This window comes from Tursiops truncatus, chromosome 8, assembly GCF_011762595.2.
Source record: "Tursiops truncatus isolate mTurTru1 chromosome 8, mTurTru1.mat.Y, whole genome shotgun sequence".
Classification (NCBI taxonomy): Eukaryota; Metazoa; Chordata; class Mammalia; order Artiodactyla; family Delphinidae; genus Tursiops; species Tursiops truncatus.
In genome coordinates this window covers 56,592,018-56,609,980 of record NC_047041.1, presented here as the reverse complement: position 1 = coordinate 56,609,980, position 17,963 = coordinate 56,592,018, and the positions used below count along the sequence as shown (strand labels likewise).

At 37.8% G+C, this 17,963-nt stretch overlaps 1 protein-coding gene across 3 annotated transcripts in view; it reads left to right on the top strand.

Moving 5' to 3' along the window:
* Nucleotides 1–17,963, top strand: part of POLD3 (DNA polymerase delta 3, accessory subunit) — a 48,578-nt gene that overhangs the window by 14,464 nt on the left and 16,151 nt on the right. For all 3 annotated transcript variants that reach the window (XR_002178683.3, XM_019946605.3, XM_004310553.4), the window contains exons 3-8: nt 1,711–1,813; nt 5,956–5,995; nt 7,527–7,659; nt 12,436–12,700; nt 13,791–13,863; nt 16,889–17,054. Coding sequence is in view for 2 of the 3 variants with exons in the window: in XM_004310553.4 (XP_004310601.1) it covers nt 1,711–1,813; nt 5,956–5,995; nt 7,527–7,659; nt 12,436–12,700; nt 13,791–13,863; nt 16,889–17,054 (780 nt within the window). In the remaining variant the exon portion in view is untranslated. The remainder of the gene's footprint in view (nt 1–1,710; nt 1,814–5,955; nt 5,996–7,526; nt 7,660–12,435; nt 12,701–13,790; nt 13,864–16,888; nt 17,055–17,963) is intronic.

Here is a 17,963-nt window from a genome sequence, read left to right as displayed (position 1 = left end):
GCCACTCATTAAGGTTTTGCTGACCGAATGACTTGATTTGCATTTTTAAAACTTCACCTTGGCAGCCTTGTGGATAATGAATGGGAAGGTGGTGTGAGGAAGGCATTGACACTTGGAATTGAAATAGTCCAGTCAAGATATTTGGAGGGCATGGAGTCAAGAATTACTTGGGATGGAAAACGGACAAGATTTGGCAACTCACCGGACTGGGAAAAGTGAGGGATAACGACTCCCAGATTTCTGGCTTGGGTGGTTTGAGCAGATGATATTGTTGTTGGGAGTAATTGAAGCCATGGGGATGAATGAAATGGATCAAGGAGAAGATTTAGTAAGGTGACCAATCATCCTGGTGTGCCCTGGACTGTTGGTTTTAGAACTAAAAGTCCATGTCAGGAAACCCCTCAGATCCAGGCAAACCCAGATCATTGGTCACTCTAATATATATAGAGAAAAGATAGCTGAAGACAGCCCCAGCAGTACAGAAAAGGAGTATGTAGTCAAGTCTGTGCAGGAAATGGATCAGAGGCAGTTAGAGAGGTGGCAGGAGACTCAGTGAGGCATTGGATCAAGGAAGCTAAGAGAGTAGTCAACAGTGTAGGTTGAGTTTCCCTTATTCTTGCCAGAAGTATGACATGTCATAGAGGCTCGGGACATGTCATAGAGGCTCGGTAAATGTTTCTTGAAATAAACAACACAAATGATGTCTCTTGGTTGATGTTTTTGTTAAACTGTAAGTTATTGAGGGGAATCAGCTTCTGATATTAAGTGGATCATAAGGATAAAAGTGAATTTAGGAAATGTTATAAAAGCAACGTTATTTCTATATTGAGTGTTTGGCAGTCTCAGGTTAATGAATACTGGACAGTGTGAGTAAGCTGTTATATTTGCAGTTTTGAAACAGCATCGATTCTGAATGATCATAAAATTGGAACTTCAGAGCTGTACACTTACAATCATCTACATAGTGGTTCTTAACGTTCTGGAGTAATCCTTTTGCAAATCTGTTGAAAACCTTGAACCATCTCCACCCTCTCCCCTCTTTCCCTGCCAAAAAACACCTACATTTTGCTTACAGTTTTGAGGGATGGAGGCTTACGTTCTTTCTTTTCTTTCTTTCTTTTTTTTTTTTTTTCTTTTTGGCCGTGCCGCGAGGCATGTAGGATCTTAGTTCCCCGACCAGGGATCGAACCTGCACCCCCTGCATTGGAAGCACAAAGTCTTAACCACTGGACCACCATGGAAGTCCAGGATGGAGGGTTATGGATGGCCACAGGAATCCCAGATTAACAGAGGATTGCCAATCTTGTACAGCCCTCCCAAATTATACCTCAGGATAGAAAGAGGCCTAGAAAAACTAATTAATTTATCCAGGATCAAATGGCTAGATAGTGACTGAACTTATCCTTGATTGATTATTCTGTCCATTATATGTCGTTGCCTCTTTTAGTGCAGGCTCAGTCCCACTTGACCAATTATTAGATTTCTTTTATTTCAGTTGCCTAGTCACTGTGCCAGCTCAATACAAGTTGACCCCAACCCCTATGTTCCATTCATCTTATTTTAACTCTCTGTCCAGGGACAGAGCAAAAATATTCTGTAGAATATTTGATGGACTGTCAGATTTAATATATCTAACTTTTAAGTCATGAATTAAGAGTTGATGAGGTAAACTTTTACTAATGACTTACTTGTGCCTTTTGTTTGTAACAGGATGCTGTATGATTATGTTGAAAGGAAGCGAAAGGAAAATTCAGGAGCCCAACTGCATGTCACTTATTTAGTGTCTGGCAGTCTCATTCAGAATGGACATTCCGTAAGTTCTCAGAATCTTATTATGAGTTTAAATGTGTTTGAGCTATAAATAGTGTTATATAACACAACACAGGGCAAAAACAAGATTCAGTATTATGGAAATTTTAAAAAGCTGCTTGAAGATGGTGATTATTTTGGATTTTTAGACTAAACCTAAAACTCTTGAGAAGTTTGGCTACTATCTCGGCTGTGATACAGAGACTATCATTATTGTGCAATTTTCCTAGGCAACAAGACATTCGGAACTGCTTCTCTTATTCCTCTTTCTTCCATTTGAAGGTGTATTGGAGACAATGGTGGTTAATTTTCAGCCCGTTCAAATGTCAAGCCACAAACTCAGGTGTTCAGCAAGTACAATTTTTTTTTTTTAAGTGAACTTGATTTTAATCTGAGCTTTCGTCCCAGAAACTCTGCTGAGATAACTCCATTCCTTCTCCCGTACTAGACTGATCCTTGGAACTTTGATAATTCCTCCTCTTTTGCTTCCTTCCCCAAACTGAGGCACACCTCCTCTGTTCTTACTTCCCAAACCTCTTACCTGAAGGTTCTTTTGCTCCCATAGAGAATTTAGCCCAAGGATCAAGACTCCTTCTCAGGGATCCACTGATAATGTTTTCCTCTTCCCTTTTGACTTTCCCTAAGGTTCATAAATTCAGAAGCCAGATTTATCAAAATACTGACTGGATTTGTCTTGTATCAATAGAGTCCCAAGCATGTGAGATTCAAAACTGGAATGGCGATTTAGTAATTTACAAGGAGAAGCAAAACTGCTAGGGGTATCAGATCCTTATATTCTCTGACTAGCATATTCTGTTCTTGTTGGTAAGCTGTTTGGCCAGCCAGATGTTAATTAAGATATTTGCAAGTGTAGATGGAATCAGATGTCATTATGTATCTGAAACCAGATTAAGCACACCTGATTCATTTGCTCTCAGAAATAAACCTGACCAGAATCCTCTCCCTGTATGGCCCTTGAATGGATTCTGCCAAAGTTTGCATCTGGATGCCTTCTTTTGTTTCCAGGGTTAATCAGCTCCCTCTGTCTCTTTCTTGAGTTTAGTCAAAGCCTTCCATTTAGTCATAGTCAATTCTTGACCTGGGAATCACTGTGTACCTTGAAAGCAGTGGTTTCTATTCTTTTTTTGGTCACTGATTCCTTGAGAATCTGAAAGAAAAATGCATATGTTGACATATTCATGAAATTTTCAGTGTTCACAGATCTTTTGAACAAGGGTCCAAGGTTAAGAATTTATGTTTTAAGATAAAGTTGTAGATTTTTATTCTAACCCATATGATAGAGGTTCTTAATTTCAGATTCTTGCATGGTCTTTAGGGTTCAAGGGATTCTTGGGTGAACCCTTGAAAGTACATTCAAATTGTGTTCCTCAGTGCATTTTTTTGAGACCATTTTTCAAAAAGATGTGTAACCCATGATCAATTAAAAACTTCTGTGCTGTGGTTTGCTTGTACAAAGCCTTCTGTTTCTAAGTTTAAGAGGGCATTTAAATTCTGCCCAGCTTTTTTTTTTTTTTTTGCCCACCTTTTTTTAAAGCAGCAGAACGCTTTATCAAATGAAATCTTGGAATCCTAAAATATAAAATATATTAAGAGTAGGGTTCCTGTGGTTGAAGTGGTTGTGAGAATTTTAGAGCCCTGCCCTGTGGAACCCTGTAGAATTAATTACTGACCAAGTGTGGATGCTTATCCATGGTTTTTTCTTTTAAGAGAGCCAGGCTAAGAAAAGGCAGATTGTTAAGCATAATGTCAGGTTTTGTTCTTATTCTTTCTCATTTCTTTTTTAAGTTTTTTTTTTTTTTTTTTTTTTTGCGGTACACGGGCCTCTCACTGTTGTGGCCTCTCCCGTTGCGGGGCACAGGCTCCAGACGCGCAGGCTCAGTGGCCATGGCTCATGGGCCCAGCCGCTCCGCGGCATGTGGGATCTTCCCGGACCGGGGCATGAACCCGTGTCCCCTGCATCGGCAGGCGGGCTCTCAACCACTGTGCCACCAGGGAAGCCCAATTTAAGTGTTTCTAGAAAGAAAAAAAGATACATAGGCTTTGTATGGGTTTTTAAGCATACGAATAATTTCTATTTTTCCAACGATCATTATTGTAAAAAATGCTTGATAATACATAGAAAGTAAAAGCCTCCTTCTAATCTCATCCTGGAGAGTCTTCCAGAGAATTTTTGAAAATTTCAACGAAATGTTTGGTTGATTCTTTTAGAGGTTATTACTTGATCCATTCTTTATTAGGTCCCCCATTAGCTTTTCATCTAATGATTTTAGCTGAGATTGATTTTTATCATTGCCTAGATCATTAATTCACTAGGAGTTACAAAATAGTGATGTTCTAATTCTGTCATTCCTTCTGGATTTATTGGCTGGAATGTTTCTATAAAGAAGAACTTTCTCTCATCAACTAGCTATGTTTTCCCTTTTTCTTTAACTGATAAAAAGCTCTAGAGGCTTGCCCCCAGCCAGGCTCTGGGATTATGGATGCTGAACTCAACTCCTGTGTCCCCTTTAATAGGATCCCCCTGAACCATAGCTGTACTCTGGTTTACGTTGTTTTAGCACTGGCATTTCCACTGCGTTGTTTTAATGCATTTCTAATATCCCCTAAGGCAGCGTTTAGTCACAGTGAACTGTCTGGGCTGCGATATTTTCTCCTGAGGGTACCAATTATTGTTTTTAGGGCTCCTATTACATAGGTTTGAGTGATTAGTTTCTAATGCTCTTTTTCTCATAAGCTCTGTAATTTTTATTGTACAATTTTGCAGAACATGACATTTTTAAGAATGCTTTTTTTAAGAGAAAATGCATTATGAAGACACGTCAAATTCCCAGTTCAAATTTATAATTATATTTTTTAAAAACTTACTTGATTTTATATTGTTCTTTTTTCTTATGTTGTGAATTTTGGTTGTTCCTAACATTAAAATAAATATTTATTTGCTTTAGCCAAATATATGAGATTTAGAAAAGCAAACCCAACAATTTTACTAACCATATGATGACTGAAAACAGTTTAAGGTTTCTAGGTTATCCCGAGCATCACTCTGTTGCAGTTATAGAAATGTTTCTCTTTCCTTATTACAGCCACATGCTCCTACATTGATAGAGATACCTTAGTTTATTCAGCAGTCCCTTATTGATAGTTATTTGAGTTATTTACAGTCTTTGGCTATTACATATAGTGCTGCAGTGAATAGCTCAGTGTATATGTGTTTTGTATGTTTTTGCCAGTGTGTTTTAAGATTACGTTCCTAGAAGTAGGATATATATAAACTTTGTTGGGTATTGCCAAATACCTCTCCATTTTTCATTGCTACCAGCAATGTAGGAGAGCATCTGTTTCTACACAGCACATGTGGTCCTGTTTCAAGGGTCATCTGCATTTCTCCTCTGTGAACTGTTTCTTCATACCTCTTGCCGATTTTCAAAAGGATAGTTAGTCTTTATTTTCTCTATTTTAGAAACTATATATTAACCCTTTGTGATGTAAGTTGCAGATATTTTTCCCACTTTACCATTTGTCTTTTTATGTTGCTTAAAGTTTTTTTTTCCATCATCCAAAAATGATTTTTTAGTTTTTATGGATTATTTCAGTTACTTCTGGATTTTGAATTATAGTCAAGAAACTTCCTCATTCTCAGGTTATATTAGATTATAGAAGAATTCACCCATATTTTCTTCCTGTGTGTACTATATATATATATGTTTCATTCTTTACATTTAGATCTCTGATCCATTTAGAATTTATTTTTTTTGTATGGTGTGAGAGATCCAATTTTTATCTGGTTCCATATGATTATACAGTAATTCTCATTACATTACTTAGTAAAAAGTCCTCTTTTCCTCTTTTTCCTCTTTTCCTAGTTTGAGCTGCTGTGTTTTTTTGAGTTTTGGGGGGGTTTTTGGTACTGATATCTACACTCTCTCACTTTCCTTAACCTGATTGAGAAGTTTCAAAGTAAGCAAGTTAAAAATGAGTCTGACTTTATTAAACTGTAACATACATTTTCAGGGGTACCTAATGTTGCTGATTTCATATCCAAGTGCAAATGAATTTTTGGCAAGGAAACGTTAAAATCGCAAGTTGTACTACTTTAAATACCAATGAAGTGTTATTTTGTTACAGTGCCACAAGGTTGCAGTAGTGAGAGAAGATAAATTGGAAGGTAAGTATTATAGCGATCTAGCAAATTTTTCCTTTTTTTAAAAAAATAAATTTATTTATTTATTTTTGGCTGTGTTAGGTCTAAGTTTCTGTGTGTGGGCTTTCTCTAGTTGCGGCGAGCGGGGGCCACTCTTCATCGCGGTGTGCGGGCCTCTCACTGTCGCAGCCTCTCTTGTTGTGGAGCACAAGCTCCAGACGCGCAGGCTCAGTAGTTGTGGCTCACGGGCCTAGTTGCTCTGGGGCATGTGGGATCTTCCCAGACCAGGGCTCGAACCTGTGTCCCCTGCATTGGCAGGCAGATTCTCAACCACTGCGCCACCAGGGAAGCCCAAGTTTTTTCTCTTCTGGCATCAGTGTCATTAACATCTCATATACATTTAGCTGTTTTACTGGAGAGCCATGTATTCTTTTTATTAGTAATTTCTGAAACATGTTAAAATATGATACTACACTAATTTCCCATTTTTAAGGCCAATGGCTGCTGACATTAATAAAGCACTTTTATCATGGGATTTCAAAACTATGACAGACATGTAAAAAACTATTATGAATACCATATGGAACACCTCATCAACTGTCAAAAGACAATGGTCTCTAAATATTGTGTTGTATTCCATAACAGTTTTTTTAGGAAGAAAATTAAAGAATGCTTTTCTGAAGTCAGAAGAACTTAGTATAACTTCTAAATTAAATTCGTCTACCCATTTCAAGACTATTAATGCTACTGTTCTATTTTTTAATACCCAATTCAAAGGAATTTTGTAATAGTCAGCCACATGATCTTGGATTATGTCTCAAGACAAAACCTGCAGTGTTGTACTTCGTATATAAAGATGCCTACCAGTGGAGTTGTTTTCTTATAAATTAACTTTGAGGTATTTAAAATGGTGGAAATGTCCAATATTTTCTTTCTGAATTCCCACAGTGGTAGATTTATTCATTCAGTAGATACATAGTGAGTATCTACTCTGTGTCAAGCTCTGTGCTAGGCACTAGAGACTTGGAACAAGTTAGGCATGGTCCCTTCCTTCATGGAACCTAAAATTTGTTCTTGTGATGTTCTTTTCTGTATTTCCTCTGCAGACTCATCTGGTTAGTAGTATTTTTGTTATATAGAGTTTCTTTTTGTAAACTAAAATTGAATTATATAAGCGAGACTTCTCAGAAATTACTTATTCCTCAGTTGCTATGTTTATATGCTAGAGTATAAGATTCTTCCCTGACTGGGGGGAAAAAAAACCCACATCATAGTATCATCAATTATTCATTAATATTTACTGAGTGTCCACTGGATGAGTGATGCCTTCACAGTACTGTACTTAGAACTGACTCACCACCACCTACCTTTCATAATGTCCTTGTCACAGACAGAAGAGTTGATATCATACTGTATATAATACTGTTTGGCCTTTTAGAGCTTTTTGGACCACCACAGATTACAAATGGTTTTAATGCAGAAGGGTTTCTTGTTAAACTCCCCACATGCTATGAAGTTTGTGTATTAACAGACTGCTTTTCCTGTTGACTTGTAGCAGTGAAGTCCAAGCTAGCTGTGACTGCCAGTGTACATGTGTACAGCATCCAGAAAGCCATGCTAAAGGACAGTGGGCCTCTGTTCAATACCGACTATGACATCCTTAAAAGCAACTTGCAGAACTGCAGCAAGTGAGCTCCTTAATGTTTCTTGTGGGCTTCTTTACGAATTGATTTTGTAAGATGTTTACACAGTGGCTGCCTCTTAAGAGTGAACGCCAAGTCTAGTAAAACCCCATTTATCTTGCAGTAAGACACATGCCTGGTTTTATTAGTGCATCATAAGGTGAAAAATAGCAGCTACAACCCATACTGAAAACCTCAGTAGACTCCCCATAAATCTATTTCTCATGTATTTATCCTGTCACTACTACCAGAAATGTTGTTTGTTGGGCCCCCTCATTACTCCTTTACCCCAGTCTCTGCTTGTCTAAATCCTACCCATCTGTCAAGAGCCAGTTCAAATGTTATCCTTCAAAAAACTATTCCTAATTTAATATTCCTCTACCTTCCATCCAAAATCAGTTGATCTTCCACAGCCAGGATCAGATCTTGTTCATCTTTTGTATCTTTCACAGCACAGGGAGGAGGTGGACTATAATGCACATGGGTTTTGGAAATTGATGATCATGGGCTTGATTTTTGGCTTTGTTGCTCATGGCCCAGGAGCTTTGGACAAGTTACTTAAACTCTTTTGAGCTTTGGTCAAACGCCTACTTTGTATGGAAGGTTCAGGCCAGATCCCCAGACATATAGTGAACACCTACTACTTTGATAGGTACTAAGCAGAATAATTTGAATTAATTCAACAAAGATCTGATGAGTATGTGTGACATGCCACATACTATAGAGTGAATATGGTCCATTACCTGCTTGATGATCCTATGGGAGGCAATTACAGTATAGTGTGACAGTGCTACAATATGAATAAGAGTGTGGGAGGATATTGGGGGACACTCATCCCCCCTTTTTGGTTGGGGTAGAGTGAGGAGTCAAGACAGAGGTGGCTTCTTGAAGGGTACGGCATTGAAGTTGAGGCCTGAAGGCCTAGTAGAAGTAGCCAGTCAGAGGGAAATGGGAGAGTAAGGACAAGGCTGAGAGAACACGTGGTGCTTGTGCAGAACCACAGTAGTTTTCTACTACTGTGGAAATTAGAGTGAGAGGCAGAAAATAATGATGCAAGGAATCAGACTCTATGCTTGACTACTAGGATAAAGAGTTGAGGCTTTATTCCAAGGGCACAGGGGAGCCACTGAAGATTTTGAAGCAGATGATTGAAATGATGAGAATTGCATCATAAAAATATCACTCTATGATGGTGAAAATGGATCTGAAGGGAATAATCTGAAGGCAAGGCCATCAGGAAGGAGAACTGTTGCAGTGATTCAAGGTGGAGATGATAGTTACCTGAAGCATAGTAGTGGTGTTGGAAATGGAGAGGTACAGAGGTTAAAGGGCCATACCATCAAAACCTGGATGGTGTAGTAGTGGTTAGGGACCAGGAGAGTGTGTATGGTGGGGATGGGGGCGGGGTTCATGGTGTTAAGGATGATGGCCGTGTTTCTGGCTTGAATTGCTGGATGGATAATGGTACCATCACTAAGAAGAGGAACATATGAGGAGGAGCAGGCTTTGGGAGAAGGGAAAAATGATGAATTGGCTTTGGACATGTTGAGTTTTAGTACCCTGTGGGGAGTCCAAGTGGAGGTGTCCTTTGCAATAGATAGGGGAGTCTAGAGCTAAGGAGAGAAATCTGAGGGTAAAGAGAGAGATTTTGGAATCAGAGAAAATAGATAATTAATTGGGCTACAGCAGTAGATACAGTCATGCAGAGAGAATGCATAGACTGAAAGAAGGGCAGAAAGTTATTAAACTCTAGGCACAGTTACTAGCAGTGTAACCTCTTGGGCAAATTATTTAACCTCTCTGCTTGAGTTTCCTCATCAGTGAAATGAAACTAATAAAATTAGTATCAGCCTCAGGGTTGTAGAGGTTTAAATGAATTAATATATGTAAAGCACTTAGAACAGTGCTTGGCACACAGTAAGCACTATTTAAGTGACAGCTGTTTTTTAAGGGGTGGGCAGAAAAGAGGGACCTAAGAGGGAGCAGCCAGAAATAAGAGGAAAATCATGAGAGTGTCTGGAGTTCTAAAAACTAAGAAGAGAGTTTCAAGAAGGAGGGACTGGTTGACAATATCAAACCTTGCTGAGAAGCTGAGTAAAACAGGAACTGCAAAGTGATGGCCTTGGTAACAGCAGTTTCAGTGGAGCAACCAGCTTCTGGTCAACTGGGTAGATCGGGATATAAGGAAGATAGCAGATAGGGACAACTTTCCAGGAAATTTGACGGGAAGATGGAGGAAAAAGAGAGGTAACCTGCTACAGAGGAATTGAGGCTCAGGGAGGATATATATACATTTTTATTTATTTATTTATTTTTTGCGGTACGCGGGCCTCTAACTGTTGTGGCCTCTCCCGTTGTGGAGCACAGTCTCCGGACGCACAGGCTCAGCGGCCATGGCTCACGGACCCAGCCGCTCCGTGGCGTGTGGGATCCTCCCGGACCAGGGCACGAACCCGTGTCCCCTGCATCGGCAGGCGGACTCCCAACCACTGCGCCACCAGGGAAGCCCTATACATTTTTAAAGTTGAGAATACCTTGAACTTATATTATTAGGAAAGAGCTATAAGAAGAAGAAATGGTTGAAGATACTCGGGGGGGGATGGGATAACTGATAAAGTTGGGTCCTTGAGGAGAAATAGGTATAGGATTGCCAAAAATAATTTCTGTAAGTTCCATGAGCATAGGGATCATGTCTATTTTGTTAACCACTGTATACCCAAAATGGTGCCTGGCAAATGGTAAGCATAAAGTAAATAATTGTTGAGTGAATTAATGGTAGACATTGGTTCTTTTTTTTCCTTCAGCTCAAAACCTTGAGTATGATAGACACACAAATATTTATTAGATAAATAATGAATATACAGCTAAAGAGTAATTTATGTCTGGTGTCTTTTAGGGAAGGATTATAAGAAAACATTAACACCCAGATATGTTTATGTAAGTTGTATTATTAGATTTCAAAAATAATCTGTATTAAAATCTAGTGGTATGTCAAACTCTAAAAATCAATTCTGTTGTATCTAGTAAGTAAGCAAACAAGAATAAAAGTGACTCAAAAGTCCACAATGAAATTTGCATAGGGACCGCTAAAATAAACATGACAAGTACAAATGTGATAGTAGGAAGCACTTTAATGAAACTTTACTTAAATATTTAAAGTATCCTCAGTAGAAATGTGAGGAATTTATCTCCAGTAAAGAAGTTTGTATTTGGTCCTGAGAATCATGGGCCAACTGAGATCTGACACATTGTTTCATATGTTTTAAGAAGTGTTGTGACAGGAAGAAAGTTGAAATTTTAGATTGAGCAGATTCTTCTCTCTTCGGACATGTTCCCAGCCTAACCTGGTCTCTTCCTCATTGCCAATTCCTGGTCCTGACCCTAAGGTGTGGAATGTAGACCAAATGGAGAAAGAGTTGTCTCGGGGCCAACTTTAGATGTTGACAATGAAATAAAACATTGCTCTGTTTCCCTGTACATGGAAGCACTGCAGGGCCAGAGAGGAAGAGTGGTGAGTGAAAGGAAATGATTTCCGTCTGTTCTTAACTCTGATGCACAAAATATTTGTGTTAATGTGGAGTTTTCTATGTGGACTGTAATAAATCAGTGGAAGGTTTTTGGAGCTGTGGACTCTAGCTCAGGGCTGTTCAGCCTAAAGTTACTTCAGAAATTAAGTGATATTATCAGGGATTTTTTATTTTAGGCCAGTTAATCTCAGAGTTGTGCCTGGTTGATCTGTAAGATAATTGCTATCACCACATAGTTTCTTAACCTCCATCTTCTCCCACCCCAAGTTGAGATGATACACTAAAGAAAGGAGAGAAGCCAGAAGCCTCACTTTCAGTGACTTAAATAATCTTTCTTTCAACCTGTATTTCCCTGTGCCAGGTCTTGTACTGGGTGCCTGAAATACAAAAGGTGAATAATATACTTACCTTCAAGGAGCTCTTACCTACCCTCAATAAGCAAAAGACTGAGGGAAATAAAATATTCTTCTTTGTTAGGAAACGTTGGAAAACTTTGCTTTAAGTACAACTGTTTGACAAGGCTGGATCAGTTACCCATTCACAATGTAGGACATTACATCATGGATTTTTGTGAAACAGGCGCATCTACGATCATTAGAGAAGAAGAGATGAATGTTCCCTTTAATACGTCATGCAAATTGTTCCAAATTTCTTCACTTAGCTATGGGCATACTTGTCTGGTGCTATTAGTTGGGATTATTATAAATTATTAAATAAGTGACTTTAAAGGACCACAGGTTATAGAAGCCAGTGGCTCTGTTCCCAGCTTATTCCATGTTTTAAAGCATGATCCATTCTGGCCAGGAGAGTTGCCAGGAAATTTGTTAATATTTAAAGCTCTTAATTTTGATTCAGTCAGTATTTATGGTATTGCTAGCCCTATATGTTGAAGGTCTTTAAAAACAAGAGATAACCATTTGGTTTACCAAAGATGGTGAAATTACTAATGTTTTATTATTGTTTGGTGTATTCTTACTATTTTGAATTAGGATGCTTTTATCAAAAAAGCAAGAATACCCATATGGCTTGGTAGAAGACACCTTCCAATCTTAGTTTTATTACTAACGAGATGTATAATTCACTCACTCCTCTCCAGTACTTGTTGCACAAACTAATTTCTAAAATCCATTCTAGTTCTAAAATTTTCTAATTTTATAGTATTAGGGTTAGAAAGTATTGTGGGGAAGAAACAAGAGTTTAAAAATAAGGTTTGATGTTGACATCAATTAATTTAATGTAACATTTCTGTCCTCAGGTTTAGTGCCATCCAGTGTGCAGCTGCCGTCCCTAGAGCTCCTGCTGAATCCTCATCTTTTGAAAAGTTTGAGCAGTCAGATCTTCCGGTATCACCTGAGCCACAAGCTAGTAATGAGTTGACCACCAATGGTCATGGCCCACCTATCCCCAAACAGAGTTCCCAGCAGCCCAAAGGCATCATGGGCATGTTTGCTTCTAAAGCTGCTTCTAAAACCCAAGATGCCAACAAGGAAACCAAAACAGAGGCTAAAGAAGTAACGAATGTAAGTCTTCTTTAAAAATATGCTTTTACAGCTCAGAATGGGTAACTAGAAAAGCATTTAATAATTCCAGTGGTAGTAGTTTAATTATTTAAGGTTCTGATATTTAGTTCTGTTTTTTCTGCTTTATTGTAAATCCTTTAGTTCTTGATACTCTCACCTGAAGTAGTCCTTTTTCTTTTGATAATGCTTCTCACCAAGCCTCAGATTCTCCTGTAAAATGTAATGCCTGCCCTGTACACATCATAAGCTTATTGTGAGACCCAGTTGAAATAATGCAAAGAATTGTATATTAGCAGTATGTTATTTGGGAACATCTATATTTTGGGCTTTGCCAGTGTATTTAACATTCTCATTCTATTTAATGAATTTTTCTTGTTTTTTTCTTTCATCCCTTTCCTTAGTTTTTTATTGTTCAGTCATCTCAACTAACTTAAGTGCGTTGACTTAAGAAAAGTCTCATACTATTAAAAATAATCTAGAAAAGCATAATTATTGCCATTATTATTATTACCATTATTGTCATTTTAAAGCTTCCACTTTGGGAAAGGAGAGGAGAGGGAGAGGGAAAGCACTGACAATTATAGGACTCCTACTGAGTGCCAATAGTTTGGTCTTTGCTTAAATCCTCTTATCGCTTCTGTGAGGGAGACATTATCATTATCTTGTTAAGTAATTTGGATGTCATATTGCTATTACGTGGTGGAATCAGCATTTAGCATTCCACTTAGGATGATTACAAATGTAACGTTTTGGAGGTTTTTCCCCATTTTGTACCATGTTGCCTCTGATGTGTTTTAATTCTGTCAAACTAAGTAGTTTTTAAATGTACTCTAAATAAGTTTAGCCATATTCATGAATAATAATTTTATAAAAACCAGGGAAAACTAAGCTTTGGCGATTAACACCAAATACTATCTGGTCTGGATTTGTTCTTATATCTAGTGCCTACACGTTTTGGCATAATAATATAGAGACTGTATGATCATGAGAGTGTGCTCTTCTATTGAAGAGATTTTTTGACTGCTACTTGAAGAGCAGCCTAAACATTAGAAAAAAAAATCATGTGTGTTTTGTTTTTCTATGCTTTTAGGCATCTTCGGTAGGCAACAAGCCACCAGGGAAAGGGAATGCGATAAGCAATTTTTTTGGAAAAGCTGCTATGAGTAAGCATGTTCTTACCTTCCTTTGACTAATATATGAATGTTAATATAATAACATTATATCTGAGGTGAAAGCCACCTTGTCCAGTTTTTAACCTATCTAACACACTCCCATGTGGCATTCCCGCATCCTAACATAAACTTGTAGTATACAGATCTATATGTTGATGAATATAACCAACTGGAACAATAGATTTTATGGGTGAGCTGGGTTCAGTCGAGATATCCTGGAGGGTAGTTTACTTATTTCTGTTTTTACTTCCTGCCTTGAAAAGAGAATTAAATATTTGTTTTATAGTGTTCTTGAAAATGGGTGTTTAAAATAAAAGAGAAGTTTATTTATAATGGCCATTTATAAATATTTACTTTTTGAGAAAGCAAATCTCCTTTATTTAAAAAAATATATTTAACCATTGTAAAGTAATTATACTCCAATAAAGATGTAAAATATATATATATATAGAGAGAGAGAGAGAGGATTTTTTCATATAGAAAGAACCAATAACTACATATTTTTGTACTTCTCATATCAAGTACACATCTCCTGGGGGTATGTGGCCAGAATACCAGGAACAATGCAGGAGTTGCAGGATAATTATGGCACACTTCTTGGAGCATAGCACTCTACAAAGATTTTGTGGGAAGCAGTTTTGTTACATGCTTATGCAAGTAAAATTAGTCAGAAATCTGCTTTTCTGTGATGGTCAAAATGGTAGTTAGGGGACAGATTGTGGTAATAGTTTTTTTTATTTGCCATAAAAGCTATCAGAGGGCTTCCCTGGTGGCGCAGTGGTTGAGAATCTGCCTGCCAATGCAGGGGACACGGGTTCGAGCCCTGGTCTGGGAAGATCGCACATGCCACGGAGCAACTGGGCCCGTGAGCCACAACTACTGAGCCTGCGCGTCTGGAGCCTGTGCTCCGCAACAAGACAGGCCGTGATAGTGAGAGGCCTGCGCGCTGCGATGAAGAGTGGCCCCCACTTGCCACAACTAGAGAAAGCCCTCGCACAGAAACGAAGACCCACACAGCCATAAATAAGTAAATAAATAAATTAAAAAAAAAATTGGCTTGCACAAAAAAAAAAAAATGCTATCAGAGAACATCTTTATGTTCTGAAAAAATATTGAAAATTTGCTACTTTCAGGTTATTGGGAGGCATGATTGTATTACTGCAGGCACAGTGCATAAGGAGGGCTCCCTACTTCTGTGAAAATATGTCATGCTAATGTCACTGGCCTGCACGCCTGGTGCTAGTCCACTATACCCAATCAGATTGTGTGGTTTCTTGGCAACTTTGATGGGGCCCACATGTTTATTTGTTGTTGTTGTTTTTAATATGTTTGTAACCTTAAAAGCCAGTGAATTTAAAAATTACTATTATTTCTAAAATATATAAAACATGACTGCAAATTGTAAAAGTCAAACAGAAGTATACATTTATTTATTCATGTGTTTATTTAGCAGATATTTATTGAGCACCTACTACATGCTTGGCACTATTATGCACTAGTGATACAATGCAGAAAATGTCCTCATGGCCCTTATATTCTACTGGAATAGAAAGACAAATAAATACAGAAAAAATAAAATACTTAATGATTGTAATAGCTAGGCAGAGAGTAACAGGATATTATGATAGAATGTAATAGAGGGAGGGGGGAAACGTGGATAAAATAAAGGAATGAAATATTCACTTAATTAAAAGAATGGCTTACAAAGCTGATTTATTTAACAGATGTTTTTTTCAAGGCTTAATGTTTAGAGTAAAATTATGAATGTTTTTATTGTATTTGACACATGACAAGATCAGTGCAATGAAAATGAAGCTTTAGAGCTGGATGAAGAGTTGATTGTTGGTATTTGAACCATTTAAAACTAGATGCCAGACAATAACAAGTGTTAGCAAGAATGTGGAGAAATTGAACCCTCATACATTGCTGTAGGGAATGTAAAATGATGTGCTCACTTTGAAAACAGTGTGGCAGTGCTTCAAAAAATTAAACATATTTACCCAGCACTTCCACTCCTAGGTATCTACTCAAGTGAATTAAAACTGTGTGTTCACACAAAAACTTGTACAAATGTTCATAGCAGCATTATTCATAATAACCAAGAAGGTCTATCATGTGATGAATGGTTAAATGATATGTAATATATCCATATGATGGAATATTTTTCAGCCATGAAAAGGAATGAAATACTGATACATGCTACAACATGGATGAACCTTGAAATGTTATGCAAAATAAATGAAGCCAAACACAGAAGGCCACATGTTATATGATTTCATTTACACAAAATGTTCAGAATAGGCAAATCTATAGAGACAGAAAGTATATTAGTGGTTGTTAAGGGATGGGTTGGAGAGTGATGGCTAATGGGTACAGGGTTTCTTTTAGGGGTGATGAAATGTTCTAAAATTGGGTGGTGGTGTTGTTGCAATTAAAAACCACTGAATTGTATACTTGAAAAGGGTAAATTTTATGATATGAATTCTGTTTCAGTAACAAAAACCTTAATGCTTTATATATTTCAAAAAATTATTGGTGACAAAATTAAAAAGTCATCATCTGTTATCATTCTTTGCTTAAAAAGGTGTTTCATATTTTTTTGCATATACAAAGGAGATGCTTTTCTGTTTTCAGAATTCATAAGCTGCACACTCTTGGGAAACATCTTTTAATCGCTCTGACTCTTAATTTCCTCATCTAACAAATGAGAATGTTGGTACTTCATAAAGTTGTATTCATTTTTTTCTAAGTGCTACGTTTACTATCATTTGGCTTGGGGGCTGTGATATAATGAGGGATTAGCAGGAGGCAGAAATGAAAACAGTTATAGCTAGAGTAGTTGGAAAGGAGAAATGTTCTCTGAGTAGACCATGAGCTCTGTTAGGACAGGGACTGTTTTTTATCCCTTTAGCCCCTGTGCCTAATATATTACCTGGCACCTAGTAAACTGTCAAAGGAATGATAGATTAATATTGCACGATGGGGTTATATGTCGTCTGCTATACTTTATTTACAGATAAAATTAAAGTCAATTTGGATTCAGAACAAGCAGCGAAAGAAGAAAAAAAAGTGGAGCAACCTCCACTGTCTGTCACTGAACCAAAGCTGGCAGCCCCTGTGGGCCTGAAGAAATCTAGCAAAAAAACAGAGCCTGTTAAGATGCAGCAGAAGGAAAAAAAAAGGTAGGAAAATTTTGTTACTTGTGGGGGAAGAGTGTCTTTGCTGGGGGTGAGAAGGTCTTTTTGGGCTTATTGACAAGCAGGGAGTTTTCAGCTGAGCACTAAATCCTACTAGGGATAGCCTTAGGGATACAGCTGCATAACCAAAATGAAGAGAGAAGCTCCATAGCTTGTCTAGTGAAGCAGAACTTGAATCAGCCAGTTCAGATGATTTAGGGCCCAAAGCCAGTTTTTTGAGCCCCATTGCGTTTAAATTGATTGTCTTCTCCTTTACTTCATTTTATATTTGTGGACATGGCATAAGTGTGCCTGATTGTATGTCTCTGTGTCTGTTTTTCACCTCAGATTGCCAAATGAGGGGTTACTGTTTCCAGTGAAATTTAAGAGAAAAAGTTCTTTGTTTTCTTTTTATATCAATGAGTTTATTTTTCAAGTGGTAAAATGTAATTAGAAAAGAAAATAAAAAGCACACAAGCTGTTAAAAATGAATCCAGGAATTTGAGACACTACCTCATAGTTGGTAGGAGCTAGTCTGTTGAAAGAAATTCTAAAGGACACTGTCAGCACTGATAGGCCTAGACATACTTGACTTTTGTGGCAAGATTGGGGCTACGCTATTAGAAAACATCAACAAAATGCTGACGTTTCAGAGAGTCAGAGCTCTCTGTCCAGTGGGCCTCACCTCCTAGGAACATGTGATAGGGATGGATTAAAATGTTTCTAACGATGGATACGACACTCGCTGTTGATGGTTATTGCCAGGAATGCATTCAGGATTTCACCACCAAGTAGGACATTAACTGTATGTTTTTCGTAGATGCCCTTTACCAGATTCAGGAAGTCTTTTCTATTCCTAGTTTGCTGAAATGTTTTATGAATGGGTGTTGAATTTTGACAGATACTTTTTCTGCA